The sequence below is a fragment of the Ascaphus truei genome, chromosome 4 (genome assembly GCF_040206685.1).
Source record: "Ascaphus truei isolate aAscTru1 chromosome 4, aAscTru1.hap1, whole genome shotgun sequence".
NCBI lineage: Eukaryota > Metazoa > Chordata > Amphibia > Anura > Ascaphidae > Ascaphus > Ascaphus truei.
This window is the reverse complement of record NC_134486.1, coordinates 171,941,865-171,967,048: the sequence shown is the minus strand read 5'-3', so window position 1 is coordinate 171,967,048 and position 25,184 is coordinate 171,941,865. Positions and strand designations below refer to the sequence as shown.

At 41.4% G+C, this 25,184-nt stretch overlaps 2 protein-coding genes across 2 annotated transcripts; both read left to right on the top strand.

Moving 5' to 3' along the window:
- Positions 1 to 3,745: 3,745 nt before the first annotated feature.
- Positions 3,746 to 8,818, top strand: LOC142492342 (uncharacterized). The gene is made up of 4 exons (XM_075594991.1): positions 3,746 to 3,992; positions 6,416 to 6,721; positions 7,169 to 7,279; positions 7,846 to 8,818. Exons 1-4 carry the CDS (start codon positions 3,746 to 3,748, stop codon positions 8,559 to 8,561), a joined length of 1,380 nt encoding a protein of 459 aa, XP_075451106.1. The 3' UTR covers positions 8,562 to 8,818.
- Positions 8,819 to 18,415: 9,597 nt separating this feature from the next.
- LOC142492341 (uncharacterized) lies at positions 18,416 to 23,488 on the top strand. Its single transcript, XM_075594990.1, has 4 exons — positions 18,416 to 18,662; positions 21,086 to 21,391; positions 21,839 to 21,949; positions 22,516 to 23,488. Exons 1-4 carry the CDS (start codon positions 18,416 to 18,418, stop codon positions 23,229 to 23,231), a joined length of 1,380 nt encoding a protein of 459 aa, XP_075451105.1. The 3' UTR covers positions 23,232 to 23,488.
- The last annotated feature ends 1,696 nt before the right edge of the window (positions 23,489 to 25,184 follow it).

Genomic DNA, 25,184 nt, shown 5'->3' with positions numbered 1-25,184 from the left:
AAGTATTCCAGGATTTCTTCAGTGTGCAAGCGTATTTGTGACATAGCAAGCAAACTCAGTAACAAAGCTTTTCATTGGAAGTTGGCTTTTATGCTGCAGATTTTCTTGAGCTGGAATGAAGAAGGCTTTCCATCACCAGTTTCACCTTCGCAACAAAAACCCGATTTAAGCCAAATTTTCTTTCGTAAGCAACATAAAAGGGGGTTAACTGCTTCTCAACGATCATACAAGCTTTTCAACTAATGCTTTTTTCAAGTAGCTGTGAGCCTGTTGTGCAGATTATACCTTTTGAAAACACGTATGTTACTGTGAAGACCAGTGGAGCCAACACAATTAGTTTGTACTGTGGCAAATAGCTGGATGTGGCTAATAGTGACAATCCTGGGAATAGGTTCATAAGTTTGTACACCAGGGCTGCTTCCTTGAATCGCCTGGTTCGTGCATTGAATTTATTGCCTGGCCCACAACTGGATCAAACTGTTCTCGGGAACAGGCACTAATGGCTGTAGCATGTGCGGTTGGATTTATGTAGAGGGGCTGATTCAAGTTAAAAAGTGTATAACCTAGGCAAAAAATTATCTGAATATGCCTTTCACTGCTTTAGGCACTCTAATTTTTTAATCTTTCCATCGCCGAAAAATTGAGAGGATATCACAACTTAGTTCAGTTAGAGTAGCACTTTTCTACATTTGCAAACAACTTGATACGGGCTTGTTAAAAATGATTAACTGCCACATGTGTGATGATTGGTATGACCCAGAATGCACAGATGTGCCTCCTACATCCCATCCTATTTGGCATGATTTGAGCTACCCATGGGTATGCAAATTTTGCAGTGATGAGCCTCCCGCTAAAAAATTGAACCATCCTGTGTCCTGCTCCCCTACACTAGATTTGCCGCTATTTGCTCAAGCGGGGATATTTACAGCTGCTGGCAAAACTATAGTGATGCAAAACACTTGCAGTATTGACACTTGCTTTACCCTTTCATGTGCTTAATATTTAATCATCGTGGGCCTTATAAATGTACTTTTTATCGCATGCAAATAATGGGGGAAGTTTTATCTCTGGCAAGAATAGGTCGATTCAGTGAAACCAAACTGCGCTGGTTGAATCACATAAGAAAAACCCCTGTAAGAAATGTGATTGACGTGTGGGGCGATTTGGATAACAATTTTACTTCATTTTTTCATGATTTAGTTCAGACAAAAGTTTACAGCATTTGCACAAATTCTGTGTACAACTTTTTGGAATATGAAAACATTGAAAAGGGTATAACATTCAATCGTCAAGTCACCAACCCGTTCCAAGGCACTTTAGAAAACGCAGTGCAGCAGTGGGCTGAACCTTACTCAGCAGAATGCCAGTTCTTTTTTCCTGAATCTACAACGTGGTGAAACTACCATTGATTTAACTAGAAGCTGCCACGGGAAAAGTGGGAACTCCCACCGTGAAATAATTTTATAAATGTCACCTTTTCTGCTTTTACGACTGGTGATTTGTGCTCATTGAAAGATGTTTTTCCTGAACAGTTAGAATTTTTGGGCGCTACGTTTCAATTCGTAGGAACTGTGCATCACAGTACAAATCATTTTCTCAGTTCGGTTGTTTTCAAAGGTTCGCGGTTATATTATGATAAGTCCAAAACGCTGTCCAAAACTCCATGGGAAGAGCGGGCCTCCATAGCAGTTTATCTAAAGTCGGAAATTTTGCATTGATTTTGGCGGTACCGAACTAAGCAGGCACATGGTTTGCACACACCTTTTTTTGTTCAGATTTTTTAGTAGGAATTTTTGTCAGCATACAGCAACTTCCCAAAACTTGAGTTGGGGCATGTTGACTTTGATGCTGATTTAAAAAAACGTAAAAAGAAAAACTCAATGTGCAGAAACATCTCAAAACCTGCGTAGGGGCTCATTGATGCGGAATTCTCTTTTGCGCCTACTTTTGCTTCGCCTCTTGCTATTTTTTTTGTGCTTAGTTCATTAATATGTGTTGAGTTTAAGAGAAAAAACGAAGAAAAAAAATTTGGTTTTGTGTGTATGCTATTTTTTTTTTTTTTTTTTAATTCAACATCAATGTGCAGAAACATCCCGAAACTTGATTAGGGGCTCATTGGTGTTGAATTCACATCCTGCACTTGCTTCGCCACATGCTAATTTTTTTTTGCGCTTCATTTATCAATAAGTACGCATTTTTAGTATCTATTTCTGCTGAATTATGACTTTCGCTTACTTCTACATTCTTTCTATCGTTTTTGTTAAGTTGGAGAAAAAGATTTGAATACAAAAAAAAATAAAAACAACAAAAATAAAGTTTTCGTTTTGCTCGCTGTTATGATGACTTGTTTTGTTGTTGTCATTGAATGTTATTTGTTAAATGATTTTAGATGTGTTCCTAATCTTTTCAGATAAATAAAAATTACGGAAACACGAAAAGTATAAATTCCAAAAATAATAAAAGTTAAAAAACAAAAAAAATGTTTCCAGGTCACTAGCTATTCAGTCTCAAAATGTAGCTCAGCTGTATTTCGAGTGTTCAGAAAAATGTCCATCAGGCGACCATCTATATTTATGTGTCATTTATATTGTACTTGTTTATTTAAGTATTGGTCATCAGCTGTCCTCTTTTTCTTCTATACTTTCCACTCGACTGTGAATAGGCATGTGGCGTTATTTCCACTCGAGTGTGAATAGCCAGGTGGCACTATTTCCACTCGAGTGTGAATAGCCAGGTGGCGCTCTTTCCACTCGAGTGTCAATATCCACTGCCTCTGCGCGATGTGTTGTGGAACCAGCGCAATTGGGCTTATCATGATTGTTATATCCATGATAAAATGTGGAGATTGCAGAGATTTTGTCCATCCCAAGTAAGTCTACATATTATTAAATGATTATATATTGTCTGATACCGAATTTAAAATGTAATGTAACTATAATATTGCGTTTATAACAAAGAATACAGTTTAAACATTTTTTTTTTTAAGTGACGTTTTAAAGTCCAAGTCTTAGAATCTGTGCAATTCTTTCCGGCGTGAGCTGAAAAAAATCAGTTAATTGCGATCAGTGGATGCAGGTCCCAGCAGCATGGATCATCCATGTACCTGGCCTTTATATTCAAGCATGCTCTTCCTTAAGAGACAGATGACTCCAGCAGTGACCGACTCAAATCTAGAACGGCCATCAACATCATTAGAATCCCAACGTTATACGGCCTAAGCACCATCTGTGCATACTCCGATAACTCTTTCCCAGGGCAGGGCATAGAAGATGCTTCTGAAGTGGTCCAGGATGCGTTTCTGTATTCACTGACATCCTTGGACACGTCTGTCACGGGAGACCAGGACTAATACAAGGCATCAATATCGCCAGACAGAACACGAGAGTTTATAACATTTATTTATTGGAAAAGTATATCTACAACTATACAAAACACACAAACATCACACATACCCAACTAGGGGATACCTTGCATACCTAGTTGCAGGGACCTATCCCCTGTTCTCTCTTCTTGCCCAGGGCTTACAGGACTGGTTTTCAGGCCTGAGACCAAAACTGGACTGGACACTGCAGTTTTTTCTTGTCACAGCCACACCTCTGTAACTATGCAGGCTGTCTGCTAGGGGTCTCCCCACCCCTCCTTTTTATACACTTAAAACATAATATTGCAACACTCCATGCCAGGTGTTGCCAACATGCCCAGGCACTGATTGGTGGGTAGAACTGGAGCATAACATTTGCAACATATGAAGGAAGGATACAGGGAAAGGTCACAGACCAAGTTGCAACAATTCTCCTACAAACTGTTGCTGTTGGGGGATATGCTTGATCCCCCTTATGAAATAAATCGTTTTTATGCAGCCGTGATCCTCCTCCTGCTTCTTGGGCAGTGTACTGCCTTCATCAGCTGTATCTTGTTTCCCTGTCTTGGTGGATTGCACACCGCTGAATCACTGCTTTGGGACCGCACCAGTGGAACTTTGGAAGCTAACAGTGAGTTATGCCTGTGGTTTTCCATATCCTCATTCTTTACTGTATGGGACAATCTATGTACAGTTTTTGTGCAAGGGAACACTAGGTACTAGTCCCCCATCCCTATTAGGAAAGAAATTTCATTATATACAGTTTTAAATGGAATGGTCCTAGCGGAGATCTTTATTTCTCTAAAGGACTTGTTCACACGCCACAACGTCTGCTTCGATAGATGTGGAGGACGCTGTAATTGAAATGATGGCTTGCAGCGACCCACCGGCCAAAAAGAAAAAAAAGGTGGCAGCGAATTCAATAAGGAAATGATTGCTCTGGAGTCTGAAAAACAGAAAATTATATCCAATGTGTTCCATGGCACTTCATATTCGGACATGGATTTTCTGAAGCCTGTTAACTTTTTTAAGGAACATAACTCCTGACAGAAATTTGAGACTGAGACAGGAATTGCAAGGCTGTGTCTTAAGGGCAGTAGAAGAGTAGATTTTTTCTTCTGTTTGTGTATTTTTTAAATAAAGTACAATACCCACATGATCGCGCTATGTAGTGCTTTTCCCATTCCTTTGCATACTGTTCCGCCCTATTGAGGGGACGAGCCTGGAGGGAGATCCACATACCATCACTACCACGGGGGCTGCAGCCCAATCTGCAAAAGGCTTTTTTATCTGTATCATCTTGTAAGTAGGAACACCATTAGAGCCAAGACTTCAATCAATATCTAACCCTTTGTCAATACATCTACACTTAAATTTGCACTGTTTTCTTCTTTTTATTCCCCACATATGCTCCTCCTGGATTGTATGAGATTTAGGGGCCTATGCAGAGAGGAACGGCAAAATAAATTGCCATTGTTGTAAAAGTTCAACATTGTGGCGTATTTATTGAGCCTGATTCAGAAAGGACATATCGTCAATCAAGTCTCAAAGTGTATGATTGGCGAGTGTTAATCGCGCCATTTCAGACTGAGCTACTTACATCTGGCTATATTTTCAGTCACTGCGGGTGAAAGTCACGCTCGTGAGTCTCGCGAGACTTCAATTCATGTGGGCGGGAAATTTCTAAAGTAAACACAACATTCCTGGCACAGCGTCTTAGTGACGGCTTCTGCATAGTTACATACCAGAGAAACAGCGCGCGTCTCTCTGTTAAAGTGGTAGAAGCACTGTGAAGCTGCAGATACTGAAAAAAAAACCTTCTCTTTACACTTTTACAATTTTTATTAGCTACAGTCATAGACATTCAGTGACAGACAGTGTAGTGACTGTAGTTGCGGCCACACGACATTGTGCTAACTATAACTATGTCACTTTCGCGCGGTAGTAGTGTGAGGAGAAGTGGTGCACATGCAGTGCGACATGTCATTTCCACTGCTTCAGCACGCACAAATGTGTGTGTGGTTGAAAGTTCCACAGCGTTTGGGAGCCGTGCTGCTGCAGTGAGTGGGGTGGGCAGACGTGTAAGGGTAAATGATACAGTTGTAGAGAGTGCAACATTGTCTGCTTTTGAAACTTGTACTCCTTGTGTGTCTGCAAGTGTCACTGCTGTGTCTAGTGACTCTCCGTGTGTCAGTCAGGATTATGGTGTTGTTGGGGTGAATGTTGCTGCCATTCACAGTTTCCGTGGAAATGCTAGTGTGCGTGGTACTGTCTCTGGTACTGTGCGTGGTAGTGTCACTGGCAATGTGCGTGCTGCAGAACGTGGTACTGTGCGTGGCGCTGTGGCTGGTACAGTGCACGGGAGTGTACGTGGTAATGTTCGTGGTTCAGAACGTGGTAATGGGCGTGGTGGTGTTCGTCGTTATGTTCGTGTTTCTGACCGTGCTAGTGTGCGTGGTAGTATGCGTGGTCGTGTGCGTGTTGTTGTGGCTGGTAGTGGACGTGATGGTGTATGTGGCGGTTTTCGTGGTGGTGTGAGGGCTGCAACGCCTAATCGTCGCAGTCCTATTATTGCTGTGTGTGGTAGTGCAGGTCAAACAGCTGCTGCTAGTGTGACTGTGCCACCAATTGAGCATGCATCCCCAAGGCCAACACCTCCTGCTACTGTGTATGCTGAGTATGCAAGTGAGGGATCAGATCATGGTGACGAGGACATTAGCATTACGTCCATGGATGTCGAAGATGGAGACACTACAGACCACAATGTTGCACATACAAATACACAAAGACAGTATGAGGGTAGGAAAAGAAACATTAAATTCAGCGACGAAGAAAATAGAGTCCTAGTCACGTTAATTGTAGAGAACTATGATCGCCTGTTTGGGCATCTAGTTGGTAAGTTGAAAGCGTGTAATACATCCCACCGTGTGACACATTACCATACGCCAGTTTAGAAATATATATGTTGCCTTTGACATCAACGATTCCAGTAGCAAATAAAATTACATTGTTATCAATATTACTTGAAACTGGTCTCCTGATGTCTATTTGCAGTTAAAACACCAGCAGCGGTGAAGAGGGAATTGTGGAGGAACATCCGGGATTCTGTATCAGGATGTGGTGTTCAAGTGCGTTCGCATGACAATTGCAGGAAACGTTTTGACGACATCAAAAGAAAATTGAAAGTCAAATTGCAGAGCATTAACAAGCATGCCGCAGGAACAGGGGGAGGGCCGCCAGCGGTACATTTGAAACTCACACCTCTAGAGGAGCAGCTTAGTTCTAAGTTGCCAGTGATACAAGTTGAGGGTTTGGAAGGAGATTTTGATATCGGTGTTTTCGATGAAGATTTTAATCAAGGTGACTAATGTACCACCATGTTATATCATCAGAAGTACATGATAGTGACCTGCAGATGTGCCATTATAGTACTGCAAACGATACAATAAACAGCAACAGGCAATAATGAGTCAATGCTATGGAAAGTGTGTTTGCTTACTTTGCTGTGTGAAACAGATGAAAAGTCACTGCAACATGGGCACAATTTTTCCCAAAACAATGTTGATGCGTGTATGATGACAGAAATCAAACTATAGGAAAAGATTAGTGCTTGACAGAAATTATAAATGTGACGTATCCTTACACGTTTGACACTGACAATTACATGAAATGTGGCAAGTTTACAGACCTCACACATCACTCTGTATGCAAGGTAACAGTAATGACAGTTCAGTTTAATAACCGTAGTAATAACAGTAATGACAGTTCAGCTTAATAACCGTAATGTTATGTATGTATACATTGCAGAGGTCGGTGTTTCTCCATCAGCTGTGTCTGAGAATTTGGAACATGGCACAGCACCACACAGCATGCAATCACAAGTCGCGTCGCCGGATAATTCAGTTGCTGCTTTTGAAGGTGAATTGTGTTCTGATATGTTATCCTTCAGACAGTACTGATCAGTTGTTTCCATGTATTTGGCCTTGCTAACATTGTCTCTTGCACTTGTTTTTATGTAAGTACATAAGGAAACAAACGATCCAGCATTGCATTTGCATATAACTTTGCAGTGCGTGGTTTGTGGCAAACCATGAAACGTTACATACCAACGCTATAATAACTAAGCTGTTAAAACAGTTACAGTTAAAACGTAAGGTATATACATAATGTTAATGCCTAACTTGATTTTTCCCAATGGTTTCTGCTGCACTCCTCTGTCAGTTTCAACTTCAGCACACAGTAACCTTTTCGGGTCTGAATGTAATGTTGTGCATAGCATAAGTGCACATCGGTTTGGCTGCAAAAAAACATGTTTTTGCAGTGTTACTGATGTATGCATTGTTGCTTACATATGCATGGTTGGCACTTTCTGCGGCTACTAGTTTACTTTCGCCCGTTCATGTGTTGTGATAGTGGCATACTATTTTTATTGTTTATATACACTCTCTGTGTATTGATGGTAACACCAATAATTTATTCCACAGATAGACACAGCGAAGGAACCAGGAGTTTCCGGCATGTCTCACAGGATCCATGTTCGCCCCTCATAGATGTAGCAAGTCATCCTACTGACAACATGACTGACTATCACACCGCCAACCATGAAGAACTGGTGGCCATTCAGGAAGTGGAGCAACGTTTGTTGCAAAGTAATGCAGCGAAACATAGTGAATTAATGTCTGTGCATCAATTAATGGTGACAGAAATTAGAGAGGTCAAAGACATTTTAAGAAGTACAGTTACAGAACTACGTACACATAATTCCTATATGGAGGCCATTGTAACGTGTTTCATGAAACAAAATGACCTCCAAAGGTCAACAGTTGTGGCATCATTTCTGCCATCGACGTTTGTAGCTACTTTGGAGGGTGCTGATGGTTTGGAAGTGAGCTGCCCTACCAATTCTGAAGCGCAAGGTGCTATTGCAGCACATCACATTGACACATGCCGTAATGATCAAAACATTGCTAATGAACAACACAGTGAAAATGTGTACGTTTCTGATAATAGTGGCGTGCCCTTGGTACAACTTTTTGCAACCGAAACGGCACACACACCAGCAATGACTCCAACAGGCACATCTTCATGTGTCCTTTCGTCTCAATATGATGTGCAGCAAACAAGCAGTCTTGTGAGTAGTCACACAGAATGTGAAAATACTAACACGCCTTCCGAGGGTTGCAGCCGAACCCGGCACTAAACGGCGGCAAAAAGTTAAAAATGTACGCAGTACACTTGGTGCTCGCGTCATGCGTTCCCAAAATAAAAAGTGAAACATGTTCTTCCTGTGTTTTCACGCCCCAAAACCTGACATTTGTGTGATGCCATGTTGCGTATGTATTAACCGGTGTAAGTGCCATGCAACTGACATAGTTTGTTTGGAGTCATACTTATGTTTCTGTCTGGTTTTAAATGTGTAACAAGCCATGTTAATGTTAATAAAAGTTTTGCAGCCTGTCGGTGTATACTTGATTTGGTTTTTACACTTTCTGGTGCCTGCCACATGCAACACAAACTAGGTTGTTACAATAGGCAACATATACTTTACGTGGGATAGCAAATAATGTACATGTCAACACGGCAACAGAATAAAATATTGTAATGTTCAGTCACATGAACACGTTTACACACAGTTCAGAATATTGTAATAGCAGAACGCAAAGTCTAAAACAAGGTATTGCTGAAGTTATATTTCTCTTCCTTTTTGATTGTGAAGGTGCCATTAAACATCTGTGTTAGGGAAGAAACAAAACTTACAGTGTTTCATTTGTTAAATAACCTTGAGCAGGCGAGGGAGCTGATAATAATGGAAAAGTTTTAATTCGACTTAAAGGCAGATGTATGGGAAACAAAAATTGTAAGGGATGTAATAATTGTATAGGAAAAAAAAAGATTGTAAGACAACATAGTAACTCGTAAGAACGATGTGTGTTCTCCGATAACCATGTCAAATGATGACGTGACTTAACGGAACCCGAGGAGCAGCCACTGTTCTTCACTTCTGTACTATGCCGTTTACATCACTGTGCTTACAGTTCCTTTACGTTACGTCACCAGCTCATGTGTTTGACGGGGCAAAAGTATTGCTAGCATGAAAGATTCAGAACTTAAATGTAACGTGATAGACGCAGAAATTAGCAAGGCTTTTGGTAAAGAGGAAAGGGGGGGGGGGGTGCGCATGAATGCAGCATACCAATAACAAAGTTTCATGTGTTTGATATGAAATATTTTCCTTTCTATGTTACATCCAGAATCATTGGGCGCGGCTTTAAAAAAAATGGTTCAAACTAACTTTTGTGGTTTTTCAAAGAAATAGAAAAGTTTGGGGAGACGGAAAGGGCAAAAATTTAGTAAGCACAAACTTTTGCCCATTTGCCCACACAGTAATAGACAGTGATACTCAGACAGACACACAGTAATACACACGGATACTAAGACACATACACAATAATACACACGGATACTCATAAAGACACACAGTAATACACACTGATACTCAGACAGACACATCGTGTACATACTGATAGACAGACACACAGCAATACATACTGATACCCAGACAGATACACAATAATACACAGTGATAGACAGACACACAGGAATATACACTGATACTCAGACAGACACACAATACTGTATACACACACATTTACAGACACTGATACACAAAGGCACAGTTGAGTTATAGGCATACTGATATATACTGATGTGTACATGCATACTCACACAGATACACATAGCCACACACATGCTTATATATTGTTATATACTGTATACTGCTTATACTGTAATGCTCAGAGTTTTTGCTGACATGGCAATGTTATGTGTATAGAGGCATATTCACCCTATTGCTTTGTCAATGCCCTGTGTGCATCAGAGATTTGGGAGCCACATATAGTGACAGCAGTTGGCATGGATCTGGACAGGTTTGTGACAGCGTGATGCCCTTACAACCACGGAGTTAAGGGGGGGCGAAGGGGGTGAGTAGCGCTGGCAATTACATACCTTTGCCTACGGATCTGATGATGCCCTTAGTGGGAGGGTGTGTGAAGGGTCAGGGGGGGGGGGGGGTGCGCATGAATGCAGCATACCAATGCTGTGAATAACATTGATTTCCACGTTGATGGCACTTCTTCATAGTTGCATTGAGCTCATGATTGGAGGGAACAGGGTGAATAAAAAGCTGCCTTATGTGCCTGCCGTCCGCTGCTGTATGTTCTGCTACACATAGTAACAGCAGTTGTCAGGGATGGGGACGGCTACTGCCGTTTTTTCATACATTATATATACACACACATATGCACACACACACACACACACACACACACACACACAGATGCACACACACACAGATGCACACACATATGCATACATGCATACACACACATGCACACATACACACACATGCATACATGCATACACACACATGCACACATACACACACATGCACACACACATGCACACACACACACACACACACACACACATGCATAAATGCATACACACACATGCACACATACACACACATGCATACACACACATGCACACATACATACACATGCATGCATGCATACACACACACAATGCAAACACACACACACACACACACAAGGCACACAATGCACACACACACACACACAGGAGACAGGGACCGGAGCAGAAGGGAGGCAGGGACCAGAGCAGAAGGGGGCAGGGACCAGGGCAGAAAGGAGACAGCGATCGGAGCATCACACACACACACCCCACCTTCTGTCTGGCAATGACGGCTCTGTAGGGAACCGGCTGCAGACCCATTGGATGGGAGCGGTCACGTGACCGCTCCTCCGCTTCCCCTTACTAACTGACAGCACTTTCCAGTGAACTGGACGGCTACTGCCATTTTTTCCTGGCGTGCACAATTGGCGACTTCAGCGCTGAGAATTCAAGCATACATGCCGAATACCACACTTTGCCCTTTCCTGCATATGCCGAACCTAGAAACATGGCGAAATTTAAAAAAAACACGCTTCACGCCAACACATTGGCGGGATGCTGCCGCCTAGCAAATCTCCTGGCGAAAATTTCAAATTTCGCCACTCAAGGAAGCCTCTGTGCATACGGGAAGCAAATTCTGCCGAATACATGCCGAATGGCATGTATTCGGACGACTCTGCATAGGCCCCTAATTCTGCTATCAAGCAATTCATTTCTGAGATATATCTGCGCGAGGCAGTGGATATTCACACTCGAGTGGAAATAGCGCCACATGAATATTCACACTCATTTCCTCCACGTTACTCCATTTTTATGCAGTTGCTAAGTTAAACTGGCTTTTTAGACTTTACTAACCAATCTGGATACTGCAGAAAAAGGATCCTTGATAAACGAACTACATATATGTACATATAGGTACCTATAATGTATTGTATGTACATGATTCATTCTGTTGACCCCCCCCCCCCACCCCCCAGACTGGTCAAAAAGGGCCGTTGAAAATACCCGATTTTGTTGCATATTGGAGTTTACAAAACGCAACAGATTGTCAGTTTTGAGTTGGACGCGCATGTGTGTGGAAGCGCTGATCCATAGTTATTTGATCTGCACATTGATACTTCCGACATAGTTGGTGTGTTCTAGAATAATTTACTGTAACTGTTGCGCGTCGGTTATCTTGCTGATGATGCTTGCTGCGCACTTTTCTGCATTTTTCGTTTGTTTGCACATTTTTTTAAAATTTTCGTTTGTCTGTCCACATTTTTTTCATGTAGAGAAAATGCAGGGAGCTCAGGGACCATGGAATATGCAAAAAATGAAACACAAATAGATAGTGCAATACTGTGTGATAAAATGATGGAATAAATGAATGAAACACCTATTGAGTGCACACTCACACTTTGACAATGGTTAGTAGGCAGTGAACCCTTCCAGGGTAATCTCTGAGTGCTGGTAGAAGACTTGACGATGATGTCATCAGTCCTAATCGTGTGTCAGCTCCCAGGTACCATGCAAATGTATACACAAGAAGAGGCAGACTAAGTGTAGGGAGTAAAACAATTTAGTGGTTACATTCAAACATTAAAATGGCAACTCACATTTGACCCCCATACACAGTTCATTGTACAAAGTCCGCCCTTGTGGATACCGGTGATCTGAAGCTTCTCAAGTGGACGCTGCTCACTTCAGCAGCTGGTGCGCATGCAGCTGCCAGTGTGAGCTCTCTGCTCATGCGTCCTTTGTTGGAGGTGTCGGCCACAGGATGTGACGTCACTGACCGGGTTCCGTCAAGAATGATTTACTGTAACTGTTGCGCGTCGGTTTTCTTGCTGATGATGCTTGCTGCGCGCTTTTTTGCATTTTTCGTTTGTTTGCACGCTTTTTCAGAATTTTTGTTTGTCTGTCCACGGTTTTTTCATCGCACATATTTGTAGTTATTGTAGGTAGTTGCGCGTTAGCTGGCATACACAGTAAGGAAGGACACGCGCTTTGCGCGTTAACTTTGCGCAATGTCAAATGTTAACTTGATGGAGTCTTGTCTGGAGTTTTCTGTCGGCCGTTGTTTCAAATCTTACGATAGGCTAAAAGAGGCTTTGGAAACATTGTGTAAGCGACCCCATCAGCTGTTTTCTATTCATTCAAGCTGGAAATTTACAAAAAGCAACGATCGTCTCGTTTATACAAAAATGAATTACCGATGCAAAAATGGTATTAAATCGCTGCCGAAAGAAAAGGGATTGCGACCCAACCAAAGTTATTTTGGGCTAGGATGTCAGAGTGAAATTGTGGTTGTTTACGACAAGGTAGTCGATAAGCTATCAAAAAAGCTTGCTTGGGGCACAATCATGAAGTTTCTCCGTCCGTATATTTGTTTTATCCGGAGCAAAGGCGGCTGACCGACGAAGCTGCCACTTGTGAGTAATGCCTCAGCTTTGCGTGCTAATCAGAAGTTAGTTGCTGAACAGGTGCAGACTATATTCAGCAAACAGGCGACTTTGAGCGACATTTACAATTGCATTGTTAAGAATCGCAAAAATTTGGCACTGTCTGAGTTAGAAAAAGTGGTTGATTTTCTTGACAACGCTCATCTAAAGGACCCAGATGCTTATCTGAAAATCATAACCGACGATGCTACTAATTTTGTTGATGTCATTTTCTATCAATCTGGTGTAATGCGAAATTGATATAGTCAGTTTCCTGAACTTGTGGACCTTGATGGCACGTATAGGCTGAATGACTTGAGATGTTTTATACCTATTTACTGTGCTGGACAGGAATGGCATTAGTAGGGTTGTTGCATGGTGTTTTCTTAGTATGGAAACGCGAGAGAATGTCAGGTTGTGTTTTAAACAATTTCTAACGTCTAGTGAGTCAGTGGTTGGCAAAACTACCGTTGTTCTTCTGGATAAAGATTTTGTGTCGGTAGATTGTACCCCCAAAACTTTTTTAAATGCCGACGTCCTTTTGTGACAAGTGCACGTGGAGAGAAATTTTAATTTGCTGCTTAAAGGATTGCATCTTAATAATATGGAGGTGTCTGCGCTCAGCATGGCAAACGTTAGCATTGAGTCCTTGAAAACGTGCATTCTGAAATGCCGGAAAACTCTCTTGTTTATCCATGATTCCAGTTTGTTTGATGAAGCTTGGTGCAACTTTTTTTCTGATGCCTTGGTACCCGCAGACTTCAAAATCCTTTTCACAAAAAATTGGTACAGTTGTCGGAAAAAGTGGGCATACACTTCACAAAAACCTAAAAACGTTTAAGGTGAATGATACCAACCGAATTGAAGCTCAGAACAAGCACATAAAAGATGTGGTACGCAAATACTTGTGCATGTTTGAATGTCTGAAAGGATCGTTTACTTTTTGTAGCTTGCATAAGTTCAATGTGGACCATCGTGATTATTTAAGCAAGTGCAAACAATTATCCTCGAAGCGAGTACCGATGCGGTTGTTGACGTTTTTCCCGACTTTGCCTCTGTGCACATTTTGCAACAGTATCGTGTTTTTAGAGAAAAAGAGTCACGATTTTCGTTGTGTGTGGATGCTAATGGGGCTAGGGTTACGTTTGGTTCAGTTGATCATTATTTAATGGCGATTATTTCTCAGTTTGTTGGTGTGAATTTTTCAGTCAATTGAATCTTCCTTGTAAGCATGTTTGCTGCTAGGGACCACCTAAACTTGTCGCTTATTGATGTGGCTGTTGTTTCGAATCGTTTCAAATGGCAAAATTATTCCACTACCATTTTGTCTAATTTTCTAAACCCGTGAAGGAAAACAGCATTGTGACTGCTGCTAAAAAGGACAAACCAAAAACCCCCTTGACTGTTTCGGAAAAGTATTCCAGGATTTCTTCAGTGTGCAAGCGTATTTGTGACATAGCAAGCAAACTCAGTAACAAAGCTTTTCATTGGAAGTTGGCTTTTATGCTGCAGATTTTCTTGAGCTGGAATGAAGAAGGCTTTCCATCACCAGTTTCACCTTCGCAACAAAAACCCGATTTAAGCCAAATTTTCTTTCGTAAGCAACATAAAAGGGGGTTAACTGCTTCTCAACGATCATACAAGCTTTTCAACTAATGCTTTTTTCAAGTAGCTGTGAGCCTGTTGTGCAGATTATACCTTTTGAAAACACGTATGTTACTGTGAAGACCAGTGGAGCCAACACAATTAGTTTGTACTGTGGCAAATAGCTGGATGTGGCTAATAGTGACAATCCTGGGAATAGGTTCATAAGTTTGTACACCAGGGCTGCTTCCTTGAATCGCCTGGTTCGTGCATTGAATTTATTGCCTGGCCCACAACTGGATCAAACTGTTCTCGGGAACAGGCACTAATGGCTGTAGCATGTGCGGTTGGATTTATGTAGAGGGGCTGATTCAAGTTAAAAAGTGTATAACCTAGGCAAAAAATTATCTGAATATGCCTTTCACTGCTTTAGGCACTCTAATTTTTTAATCTTTCCATCGCCGAAAAATTGAGAGGATATCACAACTTAGTTCAGTTAGAGTAGCACTTTTCTACATTTGCAAACAACTTGATACGGGCTTGTTAAAAATGATTAACTGCCACATGTGTGATGATTGGTATGACCCAGAATGCACAGATGTGCCTCCTACATCCCATCCTATTTGGCATGATTTGAGCTACCCATGGGTATGCAAATTTTGCAGTGATGAGCCTCCCGCTAAAAAATTGAACCATCCTGTGTCCTGCTCCCCTACACTAGATTTGCCGCTATTTGCTCAAGCGGGGATATTTACAGCTGCTGGCAAAACTATAGTGATGCAAAACACTTGCAGTATTGACACTTGCTTTACCCTTTCATGTGCTTAATATTTAATCATCGTGGGCCTTATAAATGTACTTTTTATCGCATGCAAATAATGGGGGAAGTTTTATCTCTGGCAAGAATAGGTCGATTCAGTGAAACCAAACTGCGCTGGTTGAATCACATAAGAAAAACCCCTGTAAGAAATGTGATTGACGTGTGGGGCGATTTGGATAACAATTTTACTTCATTTTTTCATGATTTAGTTCAGACAAAAGTTTACAGCATTTGCACAAATTCTGTGTACAACTTTTTGGAATATGAAAACATTGAAAAGGGTATAACATTCAATCGTCAAGTCACCAACCCGTTCCAAGGCACTTTAGAAAACGCAGTGCAGCAGTGGGCTGAACCTTACTCAGCAGAATGCCAGTTCTTTTTTCCTGAATCTACAACGTGGTGAAACTACCATTGATTTAACTAGAAGCTGCCACGGGAAAAGTGGGAACTCCCACCGTGAAATAATTTTATAAATGTCACCTTTTCTGCTTTTACGACTGGTGATTTGTGCTCATTGAAAGATGTTTTTCCTGAACAGTTAGAATTTTTGGGCGCTACGTTTCAATTCGTAGGAACTGTGCATCACAGTACAAATCATTTTCTCAGTTCGGTTGTTTTCAAAGGTTCGCGGTTATATTATGATAAGTCCAAAACGCTGTCCAAAACTCCATGGGAAGAGCGGGCCTCCATAGCAGTTTATCTAAAGTCGGAAATTTTGCATTGATTTTGGCGGTACCGAACTAAGCAGGCACATGGTTTGCACACACCTTTTTTTGTTCAGATTTTTTAGTAGGAATTTTTGTCAGCATACAGCAACTTCCCAAAACTTGAGTTGGGGCATGTTGACTTTGATGCTGATTTAAAAAAACGTAAAAAGAAAAACTCAATGTGCAGAAACATCTCAAAACCTGCGTAGGGGCTCATTGATGCGGAATTCTCTTTTGCGCCTACTTTTGCTTCGCCTCTTGCTATTTTTTTTGTGCTTAGTTCATTAATATGTGTTGAGTTTAAGAGAAAAAACGAAGAAAAAAAATTTGGTTTTGTGTGTATGCTATTTTTTTTTTTTTTTTTTAATTCAACATCAATGTGCAGAAACATCCCGAAACTTGATTAGGGGCTCATTGGTGTTGAATTCACATCCTGCACTTGCTTCGCCACATGCTAATTTTTTTTTGCGCTTCATTTATCAATAAGTACGCATTTTTAGTATCTATTTCTGCTGAATTATGACTTTCGCTTACTTCTACATTCTTTCTATCGTTTTTGTTAAGTTGGAGAAAAAGATTTGAATACAAAAAAAAATAAAAACAACAAAAATAAAGTTTTCGTTTTGCTCGCTGTTATGATGACTTGTTTTGTTGTTGTCATTGAATGTTATTTGTTAAATGATTTTAGATGTGTTCCTAATCTTTTCAGATAAATAAAAATTACGGAAACACGAAAAGTATAAATTCCAAAAATAATAAAAGTTAAAAAACAAAAAAAATGTTTCCAGGTCACTAGCTATTCAGTCTCAAAATGTAGCTCAGCTGTATTTCGAGTGTTCAGAAAAATGTCCATCAGGCGACCATCTATATTTATGTGTCATTTATATTGTACTTGTTTATTTAAGTATTGGTCATCAGCTGTCCTCTTTTTCTTCTATACTTTCCACTCGACTGTGAATAGGCATGTGGCGTTATTTCCACTCGAGTGTGAATAGCCAGGTGGCACTATTTCCACTCGAGTGTGAATAGCCAGGTGGCGCTCTTTCCACTCGAGTGTCAATATCCACTGCCTCTGCGCGATGTGTTGTGGAACCAGCGCAATTGGGCTTATCATGATTGTTATATCCATGATAAAATGTGGAGATTGCAGAGATTTTGTCCATCCCAAGTAAGTCTACATATTATTAAATGATTATATATTGTCTGATACCGAATTTAAAATGTAATGTAACTATAATATTGCGTTTATAACAAAGAATACAGTTTAAACATTTTTTTTTTTAAGTGACGTTTTAAAGTCCAAGTCTTAGAATCTGTGCAATTCTTTCCGGCGTGAGCTGAAAAAAATCAGTTAATTGCGATCAGTGGATGCAGGTCCCAGCAGCATGGATCATCCATGTACCTGGCCTTTATATTCAAGCATGCTCTTCCTTAAGAGACAGATGACTCCAGCAGTGACCGACTCAAATCTAGAACGGCCATCAACATCATTAGAATCCCAACGTTATACGGCCTAAGCACCATCTGTGCATACTCCGATAACTCTTTCCCAGGGCAGGGCATAGAAGATGCTTCTGAAGTGGTCCAGGATGCGTTTCTGTATTCACTGACATCCTTGGACACGTCTGTCACGGGAGACCAGGACTAATACAAGGCATCAATATCGCCAGACAGAACACGAGAGTTTATAACATTTATTTATTGGAAAAGTATATCTACAACTATACAAAACACACAAACATCACACATACCCAACTAGGGGATACCTTGCATACCTAGTTGCAGGGACCTATCCCCTGTTCTCTCTTCTTGCCCAGGGCTTACAGGACTGGTTTTCAGGCCTGAGACCAAAACTGGACTGGACACTGCAGTTTTTTCTTGTCACAGCCACACCTCTGTAACTATGCAGGCTGTCTGCTAGGGGTCTCCCCACCCCTCCTTTTTATACACTTAAAACATAATATTGCAACACTCCATGCCAGGTGTTGCCAACATGCCCAGGCACTGATTGGTGGGTAGAACTGGAGCATAACATTTGCAACATATGAAGGAAGGATACAGGGAAAGGTCACAGACCAAGTTGCAACAATTCTCCTACAAACTGTTGCTGTTGGGGGATATGCTTGATCCCCCTTATGAAATAAATCGTTTTTATGCAGCCGTGATCCTCCTCCTGCTTCTTGGGCAGTGTACTGCCTTCATCAGCTGTATCTTGTTTCCCTGTCTTGGTGGATTGCACACCGCTGAATCACTGCTTTGGGACCGCACCAGTGGAACTTTGGAAGCTAACAGTGAGTTATGCCTGTGGTTTTCCATATCCTCATTCTTTACTGTATGGGACAATCTATGTACAGTTTTTGTGCAAGGGAACACTAGGTACTAGTCCCCCATCCCTATTAGGAAAGAAATTTCATTATATACAGTTTTAAATGGAATGGTCCTAGCGGAGATCTTTATTTCTCTAAAGGACTTGTTCACACGCCACAACGTCTGCTTCGATAGATGTGGAGGACGCTGTAATTGAAATGATGGCTTGCAGCGACCCACCGGCCAAAAAGAAAAAAAAGGTGGCAGCGAATTCAATAAGGAAATGATTGCTCTGGAGTCTGAAAAACAGAAAATTATATCCAATGTGTTCCATGGCACTTCATATTCGGACATGGATTTTCTGAAGCCTGTTAACTTTTTTAAGGAACATAACTCCTGACAGAAATTTGAGACTGAGACAGGAATTGCAAGGCTGTGTCTTAAGGGCAGTAGAAGAGTAGATTTTTTCTTCTGTTTGTGTATTTTTTAAATAAAGTACAATACCCACATGATCGCGCTATGTAGTGCTTTTCCCATTCCTTTGCATACTGTTCCGCCCTATTGAGGGGACGAGCCTGGAGGGAGATCCACATACCATCACTACCACGGGGGCTGCAGCCCAATCTGCAAAAGGCTTTTTTATCTGTATCATCTTGTAAGTAGGAACACCATTAGAGCCAAGACTTCAATCAATATCTAACCCTTTGTCAATACATCTACACTTAAATTTGCACTGTTTTCTTCTTTTTATTCCCCACATATGCTCCTCCTGGATTGTATGAGATTTAGGGGCCTATGCAGAGAGGAACGGCAAAATAAATTGCCATTGTTGTAAAAGTTCAACATTGTGGCGTATTTATTGAGCCTGATTCAGAAAGGACATATCGTCAATCAAGTCTCAAAGTGTATGATTGGCGAGTGTTAATCGCGCCATTTCAGACTGAGCTACTTACATCTGGCTATATTTTCAGTCACTGCGGGTGAAAGTCACGCTCGTGAGTCTCGCGAGACTTCAATTCATGTGGGCGGGAAATTTCTAAAGTAAACACAACATTCCTGGCACAGCGTCTTAGTGACGGCTTCTGCATAGTTACATACCAGAGAAACAGCGCGCGTCTCTCTGTTAAAGTGGTAGAAGCACTGTGAAGCTGCAGATACTGAAAAAAAAACCTTCTCTTTACACTTTTACAATTTTTATTAGCTACAGTCATAGACATTCAGTGACAGACAGTGTAGTGACTGTAGTTGCGGCCACACGACATTGTGCTAACTATAACTATGTCACTTTCGCGCGGTAGTAGTGTGAGGAGAAGTGGTGCACATGCAGTGCGACATGTCATTTCCACTGCTTCAGCACGCACAAATGTGTGTGTGGTTGAAAGTTCCACAGCGTTTGGGAGCCGTGCTGCTGCAGTGAGTGGGGTGGGCAGACGTGTAAGGGTAAATGATACAGTTGTAGAGAGTGCAACATTGTCTGCTTTTGAAACTTGTACTCCTTGTGTGTCTGCAAGTGTCACTGCTGTGTCTAGTGACTCTCCGTGTGTCAGTCAGGATTATGGTGTTGTTGGGGTGAATGTTGCTGCCATTCACAGTTTCCGTGGAAATGCTAGTGTGCGTGGTACTGTCTCTGGTACTGTGCGTGGTAGTGTCACTGGCAATGTGCGTGCTGCAGAACGTGGTACTGTGCGTGGCGCTGTGGCTGGTACAGTGCACGGGAGTGTACGTGGTAATGTTCGTGGTTCAGAACGTGGTAATGGGCGTGGTGGTGTTCGTCGTTATGTTCGTGTTTCTGACCGTGCTAGTGTGCGTGGTAGTATGCGTGGTCGTGTGCGTGTTGTTGTGGCTGGTAGTGGACGTGATGGTGTATGTGGCGGTTTTCGTGGTGGTGTGAGGGCTGCAACGCCTAATCGTCGCAGTCCTATTATTGCTGTGTGTGGTAGTGCAGGTCAAACAGCTGCTGCTAGTGTGACTGTGCCACCAATTGAGCATGCATCCCCAAGGCCAACACCTCCTGCTACTGTGTATGCTGAGTATGCAAGTGAGGGATCAGATCATGGTGACGAGGACATTAGCATTACGTCCATGGATGTCGAAGATGGAGACACTACAGACCACAATGTTGCACATACAAATACACAAAGACAGTATGAGGGTAGGAAAAGAAACATTAAATTCAGCGACGAAGAAAATAGAGTCCTAGTCACGTTAATTGTAGAGAACTATGATCGCCTGTTTGGGCATCTAGTTGGTAAGTTGAAAGCGTGTAATACATCCCACCGTGTGACACATTACCATACGCCAGTTTAGAAATATATATGTTGCCTTTGACATCAACGATTCCAGTAGCAAATAAAATTACATTGTTATCAATATTACTTGAAACTGGTCTCCTGATGTCTATTTGCAGTTAAAACACCAGCAGCGGTGAAGAGGGAATTGTGGAGGAACATCCGGGATTCTGTATCAGGATGTGGTGTTCAAGTGCGTTCGCATGACAATTGCAGGAAACGTTTTGACGACATCAAAAGAAAATTGAAAGTCAAATTGCAGAGCATTAACAAGCATGCCGCAGGAACAGGGGGAGGGCCGCCAGCGGTACATTTGAAACTCACACCTCTAGAGGAGCAGCTTAGTTCTAAGTTGCCAGTGATACAAGTTGAGGGTTTGGAAGGAGATTTTGATATCGGTGTTTTCGATGAAGATTTTAATCAAGGTGACTAATGTACCACCATGTTATATCATCAGAAGTACATGATAGTGACCTGCAGATGTGCCATTATAGTACTGCAAACGATACAATAAACAGCAACAGGCAATAATGAGTCAATGCTATGGAAAGTGTGTTTGCTTACTTTGCTGTGTGAAACAGATGAAAAGTCACTGCAACATGGGCACAATTTTTCCCAAAACAATGTTGATGCGTGTATGATGACAGAAATCAAACTATAGGAAAAGATTAGTGCTTGACAGAAATTATAAATGTGACGTATCCTTACACGTTTGACACTGACAATTACATGAAATGTGGCAAGTTTACAGACCTCACACATCACTCTGTATGCAAGGTAACAGTAATGACAGTTCAGTTTAATAACCGTAGTAATAACAGTAATGACAGTTCAGCTTAATAACCGTAATGTTATGTATGTATACATTGCAGAGGTCGGTGTTTCTCCATCAGCTGTGTCTGAGAATTTGGAACATGGCACAGCACCACACAGCATGCAATCACAAGTCGCGTCGCCGGATAATTCAGTTGCTGCTTTTGAAGGTGAATTGTGTTCTGATATGTTATCCTTCAGACAGTACTGATCAGTTGTTTCCATGTATTTGGCCTTGCTAACATTGTCTCTTGCACTTGTTTTTATGTAAGTACATAAGGAAACAAACGATCCAGCATTGCATTTGCATATAACTTTGCAGTGCGTGGTTTGTGGCAAACCATGAAACGTTACATACCAACGCTATAATAACTAAGCTGTTAAAACAGTTACAGTTAAAACGTAAGGTATATACATAATGTTAATGCCTAACTTGATTTTTCCCAATGGTTTCTGCTGCACTCCTCTGTCAGTTTCAACTTCAGCACACAGTAACCTTTTCGGGTCTGAATGTAATGTTGTGCATAGCATAAGTGCACATCGGTTTGGCTGCAAAAAAACATGTTTTTGCAGTGTTACTGATGTATGCATTGTTGCTTACATATGCATGGTTGGCACTTTCTGCGGCTACTAGTTTACTTTCGCCCGTTCATGTGTTGTGATAGTGGCATACTATTTTTATTGTTTATATACACTCTCTGTGTATTGATGGTAACACCAATAATTTATTCCACAGATAGACACAGCGAAGGAACCAGGAGTTTCCGGCATGTCTCACAGGATCCATGTTCGCCCCTCATAGATGTAGCAAGTCATCCTACTGACAACATGACTGACTATCACACCGCCAACCATGAAGAACTGGTGGCCATTCAGGAAGTGGAGCAACGTTTGTTGCAAAGTAATGCAGCGAAACATAGTGAATTAATGTCTGTGCATCAATTAATGGTGACAGAAATTAGAGAGGTCAAAGACATTTTAAGAAGTACAGTTACAGAACTACGTACACATAATTCCTATATGGAGGCCATTGTAACGTGTTTCATGAAACAAAATGACCTCCAAAGGTCAACAGTTGTGGCATCATTTCTGCCATCGACGTTTGTAGCTACTTTGGAGGGTGCTGATGGTTTGGAAGTGAGCTGCCCTACCAATTCTGAAGCGCAAGGTGCTATTGCAGCACATCACATTGACACATGCCGTAATGATCAAAACATTGCTAATGAACAACACAGTGAAAATGTGTACGTTTCTGATAATAGTGGCGTGCCCTTGGTACAACTTTTTGCAACCGAAACGGCACACACACCAGCAATGACTCCAACAGGCACATCTTCATGTGTCCTTTCGTCTCAATATGATGTGCAGCAAACAAGCAGTCTTGTGAGTAGTCACACAGAATGTGAAAATACTAACACGCCTTCCGAGGGTTGCAGCCGAACCCGGCACTAAACGGCGGCAAAAAGTTAAAAATGTACGCAGTACACTTGGTGCTCGCGTCATGCGTTCCCAAAATAAAAAGTGAAACATGTTCTTCCTGTGTTTTCACGCCCCAAAACCTGACATTTGTGTGATGCCATGTTGCGTATGTATTAACCGGTGTAAGTGCCATGCAACTGACATAGTTTGTTTGGAGTCATACTTATGTTTCTGTCTGGTTTTAAATGTGTAACAAGCCATGTTAATGTTAATAAAAGTTTTGCAGCCTGTCGGTGTATACTTGATTTGGTTTTTACACTTTCTGGTGCCTGCCACATGCAACACAAACTAGGTTGTTACAATAGGCAACATATACTTTACGTGGGATAGCAAATAATGTACATGTCAACACGGCAACAGAATAAAATATTGTAATGTTCAGTCACATGAACACGTTTACACACAGTTCAGAATATTGTAATAGCAGAACGCAAAGTCTAAAACAAGGTATTGCTGAAGTTATATTTCTCTTCCTTTTTGATTGTGAAGGTGCCATTAAACATCTGTGTTAGGGAAGAAACAAAACTTACAGTGTTTCATTTGTTAAATAACCTTGAGCAGGCGAGGGAGCTGATAATAATGGAAAAGTTTTAATTCGACTTAAAGGCAGATGTATGGGAAACAAAAATTGTAAGGGATGTAATAATTGTATAGGAAAAAAAAAGATTGTAAGACAACATAGTAACTCGTAAGAACGATGTGTGTTCTCCGATAACCATGTCAAATGATGACGTGACTTAACGGAACCCGAGGAGCAGCCACTGTTCTTCACTTCTGTACTATGCCGTTTACATCACTGTGCTTACAGTTCCTTTACGTTACGTCACCAGCTCATGTGTTTGACGGGGCAAAAGTATTGCTAGCATGAAAGATTCAGAACTTAAATGTAACGTGATAGACGCAGAAATTAGCAAGGCTTTTGGTAAAGAGGAAAGGGGGGGGGGGTGCGCATGAATGCAGCATACCAATAACAAAGTTTCATGTGTTTGATATGAAATATTTTCCTTTCTATGTTACATCCAGAATCATTGGGCGCGGCTTTAAAAAAAATGGTTCAAACTAACTTTTGTGGTTTTTCAAAGAAATAGAAAAGTTTGGGGAGACGGAAAGGGCAAAAATTTAGTAAGCACAAACTTTTGCCCATTTGCCCACACAGTAATAGACAGTGATACTCAGACAGACACACAGTAATACACACGGATACTAAGACACATACACAATAATACACACGGATACTCATAAAGACACACAGTAATACACACTGATACTCAGACAGACACATCGTGTACATACTGATAGACAGACACACAGCAATACATACTGATACCCAGACAGATACACAATAATACACAGTGATAGACAGACACACAGGAATATACACTGATACTCAGACAGACACACAATACTGTATACACACACATTTACAGACACTGATACACAAAGGCACAGTTGAGTTATAGGCATACTGATATATACTGATGTGTACATGCATACTCACACAGATACACATAGCCACACACATGCTTATATATTGTTATATACTGTATACTGCTTATACTGTAATGCTCAGAGTTTTTGCTGACATGGCAATGTTATGTGTATAGAGGCATATTCACCCTATTGCTTTGTCAATGCCCTGTGTGCATCAGAGATTTGGGAGCCACATATAGTGACAGCAGTTGGCATGGATCTGGACAGGTTTGTGACAGCGTGATGCCCTTACAACCACGGAGTTAAGGGGGGGCGAAGGGGGTGAGTAGCGCTGGCAATTACATACCTTTGCCTACGGATCTGATGATGCCCTTAGTGGGAGGGTGTGTGAAGGGTCAGGGGGGGGGGGGGGTGCGCATGAATGCAGCATACCAATGCTGTGAATAACATTGATTTCCACGTTGATGGCACTTCTTCATAGTTGCATTGAGCTCA